General features: G+C 43.5%; 1 protein-coding gene across 4 annotated transcripts in view; it reads right to left on the bottom strand.

Annotated features, from left to right (window-relative positions):
- LOC127445725 (sushi, nidogen and EGF-like domain-containing protein 1) overlaps positions 1–13,732 on the bottom strand; it is a 73,222-nt gene that overhangs the window by 57,233 nt on the left and 2,257 nt on the right. For 2 of the 4 annotated variants that reach the window (XM_051705978.1, XM_051705977.1), the window contains exons 2-9: positions 2,831–3,118; positions 2,536–2,676; positions 2,152–2,314; positions 1,935–2,060; positions 1,569–1,682; positions 1,049–1,162; positions 400–513; positions 69–119 (exon numbers count right to left, since the gene is read on the bottom strand). In XM_051705978.1, coding sequence (XP_051561938.1) covers positions 69–119; positions 400–513; positions 1,049–1,162; positions 1,569–1,682; positions 1,935–2,060; positions 2,152–2,314; positions 2,536–2,676; positions 2,831–3,118 — 1,111 coding nt within the window. Of the gene's footprint in view, positions 1–68; positions 120–399; positions 514–1,048; positions 1,163–1,568; positions 1,683–1,934; positions 2,061–2,151; positions 2,315–2,535; positions 2,677–2,830; positions 3,119–13,732 lie in introns of those variants that run through there. The other 2 variants (XM_051705979.1, XM_051705980.1) reach the window with 2 other exon arrangements.

Below are 13,732 nucleotides of genomic sequence, written 5' to 3' on the forward strand. Positions count from 1 at the left end.
TGGTCTTTAAAGAAACCAAAAAGGGATTTTAGACAAGCTTAACAACAACTTGAAGGACATTTATTTACCTGTCTGATTTGTAGCATCTGTAGTAGAGGACTTTTCAATGACAACCAACTCTGTGTTAGGGAAAAATAAAGTAGATAGTACAGATATTACAAAGGCAGCTTTTCACTTTTTCAATTTCTTTGTTTTGGTCCCAGATGGAAAATGTTACAGGAAGCCAAATAATAAAAAATAAAAGAAAGAAAGAAAGAAAGAAAAATAAGTGGATGGCTGTGTAAACATCTTCTATCATTAAATATTTTTTTCATTGCAAAGGGAAACAAAGGCCAGATAATGTTGTGGCTGGCATTTATAAAATCACAGAAGAGGGTTGGGGGAGTTGAACTTGCACACCTGTTTCACAGTGGATTCCAGTGAAGTTTGCTTTACAGGTGCAGGTGTAGTTATTCACCAGGTCTTCACACACACCTCCATTCAAACATGGCATGGATGCACATTCATTCATGTCTGGATTTAAAAACAAAGGATTAATTTATCAGTGCAGACACTTTGAGAAAGGCAATATTTTCTCAAAAAATGTCAATATCTTAAGATGTTAGGATATATGAAAGTTCATGCAGGTGTATGGTTTTGTTGAACAGGTGTCTAGTATTAACAGTAATCTGGTCTTATGTAGAAACATGGGTTCAAGATGGGCAAAAGCCAGTGGTTTAGTTTCCAGAGTACTTCCCAGCTGGGCTTGTGTTTCATCAATAACCTCTACTGTGAAAAGTCCAATTTGCTAAGCAAGGCAGTCATGTCAGTGCTGTTTCTCAAAATGTCAGATCAAGGACTGCTCAGAGTGCTCTGAATATTTGGAACATAAAACCGGACCCAAAATGAAAGCATGGGGTGGGGGGGATGGAGTAACTGACAAAATAATTCCATTAGCCTGTGCTTAACAGTATCATCGGTATCATCAGTCGGCCTAACATGGAAAAAAGGAAAGGCTCCCTGGGGAAAGCCCTGCCCTTTCAGTGACACTCCCAAGAGCCACACTCACCTGACTCACATAGGAGCCCTGTGTAACCTGCCTGGCATTCACAGGTGAAGTTGCCCACACCCTGTATGCACCGTGCTCTATTGAGGCATGGGGTTTCTTGGCACTCATCTATGTCTGCAGTCAATACACACATATACACACACTGAATATTTATTCAGCTGATTAATATATCCTCCACACCGTTCCCCTCACTCTGAAAGTATGCACTTCTGGCTGTGAAAGGTATTAGAGGTTTGATACATCTCTGCAGGCTGTACTGTGGGAATGAGAAGGAGGTTGAAGCCAGCAGAGCATCAGGGGAGGAGAGGAGGACAAAGTCAGTGATGAGAGAGGCCACAGCACAAAAAAAGAAGTTATGGAGTTCAAACCAAATCTGTGTAACTTTATAGCTATTTTAACTCACCTGACGCAACTTGGAGAATTTAGAGAAAAGCAAGCTTCTTTGTATTGCTTCAAAATAGCGTAAGGCTTATTTTATTTTTATTTATTGGAATGTTTTGAAACATTAGGCAGATGTTACCTGTCTCACATGTTGTCCCTGTGAATCCCACTGGACACAGGCATATGAAGAAGTTGATATTGTCCACACATGTGCCTCCATTCTGACAAGGATATGAGGAGCACTCATCAACCTCTACCCAGACACATAAAAGATCAACAAGCCATTAGATACGACTTGTAACTCTTATTAGAAGTGCACACAGGAATGAAAAGATGAGGGAATCCTAAAATGGAGGGGGTTGCAGGAAAAGGTAATGATTTGACCACAGCTAAATGTTGGACTGGACCTACTGTATGTGTACTACATACAGATGAACTGGTGAGGAATAACATGGAGGATGAGTAAAAAGCTGTGAGGGATGGAAGGATTTCGTCATTCCTTTACCTATCTGGCACCTGCGTCCAGTGAAGCCAGCCGGACACGAGCAAGTGAAAGAGGGATTTCCAGTGATGCAGTCGTCAATGCAGCGGCCACCATTTTGACAAGGCCTCAAGTTAGGGCAGACAGAGGCTGAGGAGGACAATAGAAAAGAGAGGTTACAGTCGTCACACTGTATGGATTTTCCAGTTTCCACAAAAAAAATTTTTCTTTGGGGGTTTACCTGAATCATTGCAGCTGCCGACTTGCACCTGAGCATCATCAATACGAAACACCCAACGGCCAGGATAGCCCACATTCGTTGTGGTCTCAACTTCTACAATATCATTTGTTCGAGAGCCTGGAATGTTGAAATAGCGCATCCCATCGCCAGCATTAAAACCTGCCTAGGAAGAGAGGGGAAAGGGAGGACAGTTCTCTCAGAGCGTTTTCTTTTCACATTCATGTAATAAGAAGAAATGAGCTTGCTGTTTGTCTGACAGTTTAAATTCCACAGGTCTCAGAGGACATTTGGAAACACAGGTGTGCGGTTCAGAGCGGAATTTTTCATTCATTCATAACTAAGATCCATAATGGTGGTGTTGAAAAGTAAAGGCAATGACCTTACCTGTGCAGCTATGCCCCCCAGGCCTGCTAGATCACCACCACTGGTAACATGCATCCCTGTTGTCCAGGTAATATTGTGGTATTGGAAGATGGTGAAGGAGAGCTCACCATCTGTAATAAGCACTACTTGGAATGTATTCACCTTTAGAAGAAAACAGAGGGCAAGTCACAATCTCAACCACCAATATGCAGTGTTCACTATTACCATTTATATTGTCTTCTAAAGTAGTATTAATAATACAGTTATACAAAATGCAGTTTTGCTTATGTCAGTTTGAAGATTGTGAAGAGGTTACCGGAGTTATTGAGCTGCCACCAAAAAATGTGACTTGGTACCAGGTAGCAATTAGCACCCATGTGGTGACAAACATAGGAAACTCTGGAAAGTAACGGCTAATGTCTGCAGTTGCTCTCCTCAGGATAGCAGGATCTTTGCTCTCCCTATAAAATACTTTTCCTGCCCATCGATTGTCTACATCTGCCCAGAATGGAGCCACCACCCTTCGGTCTCCAGCAATTGGGAATGCCACAGGTGTGAACTGGGACACCTCCCTCAGGAACGACACCAGGCCATTATTGTTGACCTAGAGGACACAGAACAAGAGCAAGTAAATGCTCAATGTTAGAAGAGTAAGCTTCCTTCATCTCACCTCTGGCACTCCAGATCCCCAGATTCCACTGCTGAAGCTTTACCACACCATGAGCTGCATGTTTGGACATTCTTTTTCTGAGTTGCGCAAATAACATTTCATCTCCATTAAATTCTTTCCACACTAACATTTACCTGACAACACAGAATGGGCTGGTTTATTCAGGAGAACTGCAGAGTTGTGAAACTATAGACCAACAGAAATGAAAGCAAATTATGCAGAAAGGTGATTTTCCAAGGATTTATCAAGCAGGAGGACTACATCCATCAAAAAACTCAGTTTCTTTTGGTGCCTCCTACAGTAGATTATATTGCGAAAGGCCTGTGTGGAGACCATGACCTTTGTGAGGAACTCTCTGGAACAGTAATCTGATGTATGTTATGATGTATTGGAATATGCTGACTAGGGGATAAAGGGAGTCAGGCTGAGGAGTCCAGCAGTGTGTTGACAATCTACAGTAAGCAGTAGCGTTTCAGGATGAAAGAGTGAGTCAGGCTCCTGTGGCGGATGTATCTATTTCCATCAAGGAACAGACAACTGCCTTGTACTGCCAGACATCCATGTCTTGCAGCTTTGAAAATCAAAGCACTGTTTAGACACCGACACACCTGCCCTGGCTTCAGTCCACTGCCAGATCAAAAAGTGGTTTTAGAGGGTGAGGACTTTATACTGTCTCTTAAGTTACCACAGAGCCCAACATTGGCTCTGCTGACCACTGGCTTTGCTCTGGTGACTGAGTTTGCTGTGATTAATGTCCAGCCAGGCTGACATGTAAGTTGCCACTCTTTCCTGTAACACTGAACACTAGATGACAAATTGCTTGTTTTGTTCCTCATTTGTGAGTCGCTTTGGATAAAAGCGTCTGCTCAATGACTAAATGTAAATGTAGATTTTGCACACACACAAAAAAAAAACATTGCGAGACAAAAGTTTAAAAAACATTTTCTGTTTCCTTGCAAAATATTAATTGAATATGTTGTCTAATTTCTCTTAGCTTTTGAAATACTATCAATAACAATTCTACATTGCATGTATATCAGATAATCACAGTACAGAGCAACAGATCTAGAATAAAAAGTGTGTCTAACTTAAAGGAAGCAGTGTGCACCTGCAAAATCGCACTTCTCTCCATGTGTTCACTCACCGATGCCAATTACCCGGTCCCCTTATTGTACCACCAAAATTGGACAGCGGCAACAGCAACAAACGCAATGTTAGATGTATAGCCTTTCTTCTCCCCTCCCCGTGCGTATGGAAACCATAATTCGGAGGCCTTTGCTGTAAAAACAGTAGAGGAAGTTTTGTTTGGCCTGACTCGGGTGCTTGGTTAATTGGCCGACCGCAGTCTTCCCCTCTCTGTATCAGCGTACTGTGGCAAGAGTGTGGTTAACATAGAGAAATAGAGTGCAGCCTGCAGGGCCACAACTCTGGGGTCATTTAGAGGAGCTCTATGATATCAGGAGAATGAGAAGAAAAGACAAAAAGAGGGAAGCTGGAGAGATGGAAATGATGGAAGGGTGGAAAGTGCAGGCACAGTTCACTGACAAATACAAACCATTTACAGAAACCAAAGTGTGATTTAGAGTGAATGTTTCACAGATGACCAAAACACTTGAGAATTAGCCACAGTATTAAACTTGCATGGTAATGATATAAACAGCAAACTGGAAAAGGAAAGTTGTACAGCCAATAAGCAGAGCAGTGTTTTGACCAGTGCATGTAGTGGAAAGGAAGTAGCAGGAGTGCGCATGGGAAATGAATGAAAATTGCTTACCTTGCTGCTAAATTAGCACTAAACACTACATTATTGTGTATTTCTATGGTGCTGTAATGTGCACTGGCATTCATTCTGATCTTTAGTAGCATCTGGAAAAGGTTAAAATTGCTGCTTTTCCTCTATCTCCTGGTATCTTATTAAATATAGGATAGAGTAATTGGATGTAACCACAGAATAAGTGATGAAAAGGAAACCTAGCTTTATTCAAACAGGTAGATTATCTGGGATGTGAACTTCAGACAGATGAGATCACAGAACTGGAAAAATAGCTTTGAGAAGGAGGTGGATCTTATCTGTGGAAACATACCATCATCCAACACAGCTATAATAATTGTACGTTTATAAACCAAATGAGGACGTGGTTAATCTCCTACCCTTTATATGAGTTTATATCAATATCTTTTTAGGTCTACATCATACCATTTACTCTCAGATACTGTATATACCCACCAGATATATCACAAGTTTTCATAGGGTAGTTTTCTTTGGAGGTAAGTAATTTTGAGACTAAAATAAACATTCACCTGGGAAAAGCCATGCCAAAACAAATCCTTCCATAAAGAGGTGCCCAAAGATCAGCTTCCTTACTTTCTGACCTTGTTTCCCTTGCTCCACGCCCTCGTTCAGCTCTGGTGGGTTTCTTTATCATGACTGGCATTCCACAGAGCGCCAAGCAATGACCCTTTGTATGGCACTGGGCTCATTCATATCTTATAATAATATACAAAGATTTTTACCATTCTTGGATAAATAAGTTATGGCAAGTAGAGAAAATTCATTTTAGTGGTTGCCCCTATTGAACTGGGTCCAAATATTAGCTTAAAGCCTAACGTAACATATGACTTATCTTGACATAAAGCATTACATGCTAAGCTCCTAACAGAATCACACATATGTTCTCACACACTTAGATAATATTTGGGCTACTTAAGTGAAAAGGAGGAGTAGAAGAGGAGCAAAGAGGAAAGAGAAAGAGATAAAGAGGAAAAATCCTTCAAAGTTGAAGATTCCCTTGAAGATGTAGTTGTGCAAACATGAAGTGTTGAAGTGCTGAGGATGAGCTTTAGCAGATGTGCTCTCAGTGAGCCATGAAACCTCAAATCTTTCTGTCTCCTTCATTTTACCTCCTCTAATTTGACTCAACTGTTGGTTGAATTTTACACCTTAAACAATTATAAACATCCTTTTTATATCCTCTCATGTTAAACAACCTGTTGCGATGTATCATTTTCTTAACTTGAGCTGCCCAAAAATCATCCATTGTGTTCTGTTCCCTATACAAACCTACACAAATTTTCATTAACATTGATTTAAAACTTTCTGTTTTTTATTTACGCTTTGAAAGTCCAATTTGTGTTTTCCTTTCTAGCCTTAGATCTTCTAGCCTCTCTGCTCTTCATCCCAGCCATTCATAAGGTTAGTTAATTGAGGGCCTGTGTTGTTTGGCTTCCCTGAGACACTTTGCAGATGCATCTGTGTTCTGTTAAAGGGATTTCTCCTTTATGCAGTAGAGCAGCTGGACAGGTCCATTGGGAAGACCTCCTCGTTATCTTAGGCTGAAGAAGAGGAGGAAGGGTGAGGGTAGTAGAAGGGAGATAGGAGAGGTCGCAGCCACATGTGAAATATCTCATACCCAAAACAAAAGGACAGAATTATGGAAGCATGGAAAGGACAGTTTGGTTCAAGAGTATAGCGGCAGAGAGGGAATTTTGTTACTCTAGGGGGCTCTTCACCAGGGGCACCATAACAGGGGGGAAGGTTAGGACAATTCTAAGGGCACTGGACAGACAGGGGGACCAGCAGTACCCCCAAGTCTTCTCCATGATTTTGTGATAAATGGCCACTAACCCTGCACTGGTTGGCTAAAATGAAGACCACTTTTACTTGATAATAAAAGATAATCCAGTGTGTGGGATCTACCAAAAGAAGTTAAATGGTTTATACTAAAAGTGCTTTTTAAGCACTAAATGAGCTTCCCAATTGTACGGCGTGGTGCAACTTACTGTATGACTGGACGCATCATGAACCAAGCTTTACTGGAATGTTTAGTGTGCCGCAGACCACAAAACCTGAAATAAACTGAAAATGTTCTACTCTAAAACACTATAAAGAATGTCAAAATCTCATAAGGCCAGTCAGACCTGACATTATAAACAGCACTGTATGATTTGAAAGAAATGTTATAGATTCATATTAAAACTATAAAAGGGGAAGGAGAAGTGTACTTAGTTTTTATTATAACAAATCAGATTTAATTGTAGTTCTGTTTCATTCCTCCTGACAGCCAGATTTGGTGCTTAAGCACTAATGGATTATCGCAGCGCCAGCTAGACAGGTCGAGAGAATATACCAACAAAGTCACATAGTGACCTATGCTGAGCCTCGAGGATAATAGCCACATTAGCTCAGTGTTCAGCCTCTTTCACTTTCTTGCCTGATAGAGATTGGTCGTTATTCTTCATGTGATTCCACGCTGTCAGCTGCAGCTTACTAGAGCAGTGAAGAATCGTCCTCGCAAGCAGTGACAGCGCGCTTCTAAGCCTTTTGGATCCGGATTGGATTATTTTGTCACCGTTTGTATTTTATTGGATATATTTTCACGATCTGTCAGTAACACTTTGTACTTTTCGGTGCTATCCGGTGGCTAGTGTTTACCACGCTGAAAAGTTGACGGTCCCCTGCTAACTTGATTATCTCTATTTAAAATCTCTATTTGGATGTTTGTGATATGCTGTGCTCCTTGGTGCAATCTGGCGGCCAGTTATCAGAGTGTGGATATATTCTATTTAAAAACATTTTGCGAGCATTTCTTGCTGTACTTCCTTTCGGTTCTATCCGGAGGAATTGTATTACTTTTTTGTTCATCATCGCGATAACTCCCTGGGCTATTTACCGCTCTGCTTGCCTTAGCCTTTTGGTACTATCCAGGGGTGTTTTTGTTAACGAAGTGATCATGGCTCACGGTTCTATTGCCACTGGCCTCCAAATGACATGTAAGCTGTGTCCCAATACTCTTCTCCCTGACGAAGGCCATGATGTCTGTCTGCCTTGTTTGGGAATTCAGCATTTGAGAGAGGCTATCACGGACCCGTGCTTACACTGTAGTCTTTTGCCAATGTCGGAGAGGTGGTTCCGTCTAGCTGGGTTAGACCTTAATTCAACGGTGAAACTCTGGGAGTCGGAATTACCACCCACCACACGGACTCGTAAATGTTGTGCATCTGCGGCAGCTGGTGCCCCATTAAGAAAAAGGCAAATTCACAGAGCGATCGTATGGAGGAGAATTCACTTTCCAAAACAGTTGCTGTCCTTTCTTCTGAGATGTCAGAGCTAAAAACGTCTCCTTCAAACGCTTCAGCCTGGGGTGCCTGCCACTCCTGTAACTATAACACAGGAGGATGAGGATAGTTCAAGTTAAAGAATTGGGGAAGAGCCTCTTTAACTACCCTTTTCTTTCACGTCATTCTGACTTGGATGTGCTCTCTACTAGTGCTTCACAGATGGATGCTGTGGATATTACTGTGCAACTTTCCCCCCAGGATGTTCATTCTGGTCTTTCAGAAGGGGGGTTTCTAGTGGGGATTCAGTTCAGTCATCAGGACAGGCTCCATCCTCTTCAGATGACACTTTGGCTGTGGTTTGGATGGCAGTTGCTCTTCTAGGGCTGAACAAGTCACCTGCCCAACCAGCCCAGTCCAATGTCTTTTTAGGCAGTACTCAGCTGCAACGTACTTTGCTATGCCACCATGTAAAGATTGTGTCTGAATTTTCTAACGCCCTCACAGGTTCTAGTGCACCTAAGCGGCGATCAAAGACCGCTCGTACACTAGCGTCCATGGCTGAAGCAGTTTCCACTGGGGTGGGCCGCGCTTCAGAAATAGAGCAGCCTGTTGCAGCCCTGGTGGTGTTACCTGATGAGGCCCTATGGGGCAATGTGCAGTGCCCTAGTGCCCAATGTGGTCACACAGACACATTGCTGAAAAAGGCATACGAATCTGCTGCCTATATAATGCGCTGAGAATACAATCTGTCAATTACTCCTCGCTACCACCAGTACATTGGAGTCAGCAAACGTTGACCCTTCAGATTCTCAGTTCCAGTAGATGGCTCTTCTGACTAATAGCCATGTGACCTGTGAACTAGATACTCTTACTGCCACACTTCTGGCATCCTGCTGCCAAGTGTGGCTTGCTCAGTTGAAACTGCCTGAGGATTGTAAGAAGACTCTGCGGGACCTCCCAATCATTCCTGGACACCTCTTTGGGCCTAACGTTCCAGAACTGCTGGAAAAGTGGGTGAAATTGTCTGAGGCCACTCGCCAGCTGACACAGGTGCAGCACAATCCTGCCTTTAAGGTGCTGACAGCTCAAGGTTGCCATCACTATACAACGCCAGAACAACACTTCCACCAGCATCCTACACCACCACCTCAGAGCCCTCAGAGGCCCCGTGCTGCTGATGATGCTAGATGTTTTCAGCCTCCTCATCGGCAGTTGCCAGGGGGACCCCCACCCCTCCCACTAAAAGTCACACCCATAAAGCTTGAAGTGCATGGGCCAGTGGCCGATCATTTTTCAATGCAACACCTACAATACTGGAGGAGCACAACAGTAGATCCCTAGGTTTTGACTAACCTGAGCAGAGGGTATGCTATACAGTTTCGATGCCATCCACCCAAGTTCTCAAGAATTTTCCCTACAGTGGTCAGGGATGCAGTTCTTTCAGTGGCTCTCTCTCAGGAAATTCGTTCTCTGTTGGAGAAGGGAGCCATAGAAAAGGTACATCCCCTCGTTCAAAGGGAGTGTTTTAATTCAATTTATTTTCTAGTTCAGAAAAAAGATGGTGGTTTTCGTCCAATTCTCGATTTAAGACTTGTTCCAGAAAACTCTGCCCTTTCGAATGTTATGCGCAACCGATGTTCTTCAGTCTGTCATGAAGGAGGATTGGTTTATGAGCGTCAACTTGAAGGATGCAACTTTCATGTTCTGATTGCACCTCAGCACAGGAAGTTTCTTTGATTCAGTTTCGAAAACCAAGCCTACCAATTCAATGTCCTACCATTTGGTCTGTCTCTGGCCTCTAGTGTGCATGAGTGCAGCTCTGTATCCTCTATGATCCAGAGGTTTGAGGATCCTTTCTTATTTGGTTGACTGGCTGCTTTGTGCCACCTCAAGGCATCAAGCTGTCCGTGACACCAGACTGCTTTTAGAGCATGTTCAGAAACTGGGTCTTGCTTTAATGAGACAAAGAGTTGCCTGATACTGGTGCAGTCGGTTACTTTCATTGGAATGACTCTGGACTCTCGTGCACTGTCTGCCACACACACACATGCTCGGCCAGGCAATATTCTGCAGCTCCTTGCTCGTTTCCGGCTGGGAACAATGTTGCCATACAGAGTGTTACTACAGCTTATGGGGATGCTGACTGCTGCCACTTCCGTGATTCCACTGGGCTTGCTCCACCTCAGACCTCTCCAGCGGTGGAACAACAGTTTGCGGTTGAACCCCACCAGACATTGTCATCAGTTGATTGTTGTTTCCTACCGTTGTGTTCATGTATTGACACAATGGAATCGCTAGGAGTTTTTAATGACAGGTGTACCCCTAGGGGTCATTCCTTCTCAACGGGAAGTGGTCATGACTGATGCTTCCCTCTGGGGATGGGGTGCAACATGGAATCACAGGGGTGTTTGTGGTCATTGGTCCACAGACCACATCAACCTCCTAGAGTTATGTGCGGTTTTCCTTGCCCTGCAATATTTCTTGCTGGATCTGGCAGGCCGTCGTGTCCTCATTCGGTCTGACAACATCTCGACTGTGTTCCACCTGAACCATCAGGGTGGCACGAAGCCGCTCAAGTTCTAGCATCTCACTCCCAAGATTCTCACCTGGTTTCTTCCCCGACTAGCATCACTGAGGGTAATTCACCTCCCGGGGTCGAGCAATCAGGTAGCAGCAGCTCTCTCAAGGGATCTTCTGCATCTGGGAGAAGAGAGGCTTCACCCAGATGTGGTGCAGAGCATACTGCATCAGCTCGGCGAAGCAGAATTGGATCTTTTCGCATCAGGGGCAACCACCCATTGTCGCTTGTGGTTTGTGAGGACATCCTGTTAGGGTGCTGTCTCACCAGTGGCCAAACTGCCTACTTTATGCATTTCCTCCTATTCCACTGTTGTGGAGACATTACACAGGATCTCCCTGTGCAACCATAGTGTGCTTCTTGTAGCACCCCGATGGCCAGCCAGGCCTTGGTTTCCCATACTTCTGAAACTGTTGGTGGGCAGACCGTGGCAGCATCCACTCCAGAAGGATCTGCTGTCGCAGATGTATGGCGGTGTTTGGCAACTGGATCCAGCCTATCTGCAGCATTGTGTTTGGCTTCTGGGTCCAATCTCTTTTCTAACTGCAAATGTTCATACTATTGTTCGTGCTAGGACTGCATCCACACGTCAGCTCTATGCTGCACATTGGAATTTTCTCTTCATGGTGCAGGGATTGTGGGTTGAATCCTACACACTGTGAAGTTCCAAGAGTTTTGAGTTTTTTGCAACATGGATACAGGCAAGGCAGCGTCCACATTAAAGGTGTACACTGCAGCCATTTCTGCATATCATTTACCAGTTAATGGTTCTACTCTTGGTTCCCATAATCTTGTTTGTAGTTTTTTAAAAGGTGCGAAACATTTAAGGCCAGCCTGCAACCCCCATTTTTCTGTGTGGGATTTACCACTTGTGCTTGACTTTCTCTGTTGCTGCCATTCAAACCTTTGCAGATGGCTGACCTTAAGTGCGTATCTTTGAAAAGTGCCTTTCTGTTGGCCATTGCTTCCACTAAGCAAGTCAATGAGTTACATGCATTGTCTGTTAGTGAGTTATGCATGCGTTGGTTGCCGGATGATTCTGGATTTGTGCTTCGGCCAAATCCATCATTTCCTCAGTTCATAAATCAGTCCATTAATTTGGCTGCATTTCAGTGTTCGTCCCAATCAGATGAGTCGAGGGATCACCTCTTGTGTCCTGTGCAAGCCATGAGGTGTTGCGTGGATGCTACCGTTCTTCGTAGACAAACAGATCAGCTATTTGTTTGCTATGGTAGTGTCCAGAAGGGTGCCGCTGTATCTAAGCAGGGAGTGTCACATTGGATTGTGGAGGTGATCACTCTGACATACAAGAAAGCCCAAAAGCCCTTGCCAGGAGGTATCTCTTGTCATTCTACTAGGGCTGTGTCTACATCTTGGGCTGCCTTTAGAGGAGTCTCCATGGTGGATATCTGTGCAGCTGCTACCTGCGCTTTTCCATGCACCTTTGCTCACTTCTACAAGGTCAATATTGCTACCCCTGATGCTGTGTGTTCAGTGGTTCTTCAGGGACAGCCTTGACTGTTTTTCAGGTGAGTGGCATTCCTCATGACTATGTTGGTAGTAGTCATCCACTAGTGCTTAAGCACCGCCTCTGGCGGTCAGGAGGAATGAAACAGAATGCTAGTTACATAGGTAGCTGTGGTTCTGTGAATTCTGGATGACCACCAGAGTTATTTGTTACTCGGAATGCATGAGAAAGACATACCCAGGCTGAACACTGCGCTAATGTTCCTGTCAATGATGCTGAGATGTAGAAAATAGAGGCATGTATGTTCTTTATGTAACAAGTATTAGTAGCACTGTAGTGTTGTAATAGGTATTTAATTTGTGGACTGGGAGTGAATAAAAAAAAATGAGAAAATTTGGGGGTGGACAGAGAGAGAGCATGTCAGAAAGATGGTGAAACATACAAAAGCAGGCAGTACTGATTCTTTCATTTTGCTTAATGGAAGCTATTACAATAATATCCTGAGACAACTGTCAAGAACCACCTTAAACTGTTTCGTTCAAGAGCCTTTCTGTTTCTCTGCCCCAAACACTTGGAATGCCATCCCGGAAGAAATTATCCATGAGGATCTGGCCTCATGTACCATCTGAAATCTCACCTATTCAAAAGCAGCTTTCTTGTGGAACAGACTGACATGTGGCTAGCGTGCAATATAGCAGAAGCGAAATTGATTCAGTTCAAGCAGCTTCGGTGCGCTACTGAAATCATGACCGCAATTTGAATGCTGTCGCATGCCTCAACGCACCGGTGACTTGCAAAATCTGATTTTAATTACCCCCCCCCCCCCCCCCCTTTGAACTTGGTGCACTGTTGGGTAAAATGCCCCCCCTTTCTCTAGTTACCACCCGTTGCCGTACCTCATTCCTCTGCTCAAGTACATTGAGCTAATCTAATTTTAGATCTGCATTGCTATCTGCAGCAGGTCTTATCTTGTCTTCAATTCACATGAATATTTACATCACTCTCTGAGATATGAGATACCACTCAAGCCTAATTAATACAATGAAAGAAGCCAAACTATTTTCTCTTGAATGAACTAAAGCACCCTAGGTGAACAAAGCCTGCATTTATACTACACGCAGTGGCATTTTAAAATTAGTTCTTGAGGAAAATAAAAAAGAATGTCACGTCCCAACTAGTGATGTACACGATTAATCGACCAATCGTTTTTCACCAGCTAGTCAAATAATAAAAACACTACTCGAATATTGCAAATAGATTTTCTTTGTGAATTTGCCTGGCGTAGGCAACGCTGAATTATCTTGTACTTTCCCTTTGGAGTTCACAGTTACAATTGAGTCTGCTGGGGGAGTGCTGTGGATATGTGTTGTCGAGGTGATGGATGAGAGAAGGAAACATGATAGCATATTTGTGTGCTTTGAAGCAAAGCTAAATGTGGCAATAC

The sequence above is a fragment of the Myxocyprinus asiaticus genome, chromosome 9 (assembly GCF_019703515.2).
Source record: "Myxocyprinus asiaticus isolate MX2 ecotype Aquarium Trade chromosome 9, UBuf_Myxa_2, whole genome shotgun sequence".
Taxonomy (NCBI): domain Eukaryota; kingdom Metazoa; phylum Chordata; class Actinopteri; order Cypriniformes; family Catostomidae; genus Myxocyprinus; species Myxocyprinus asiaticus.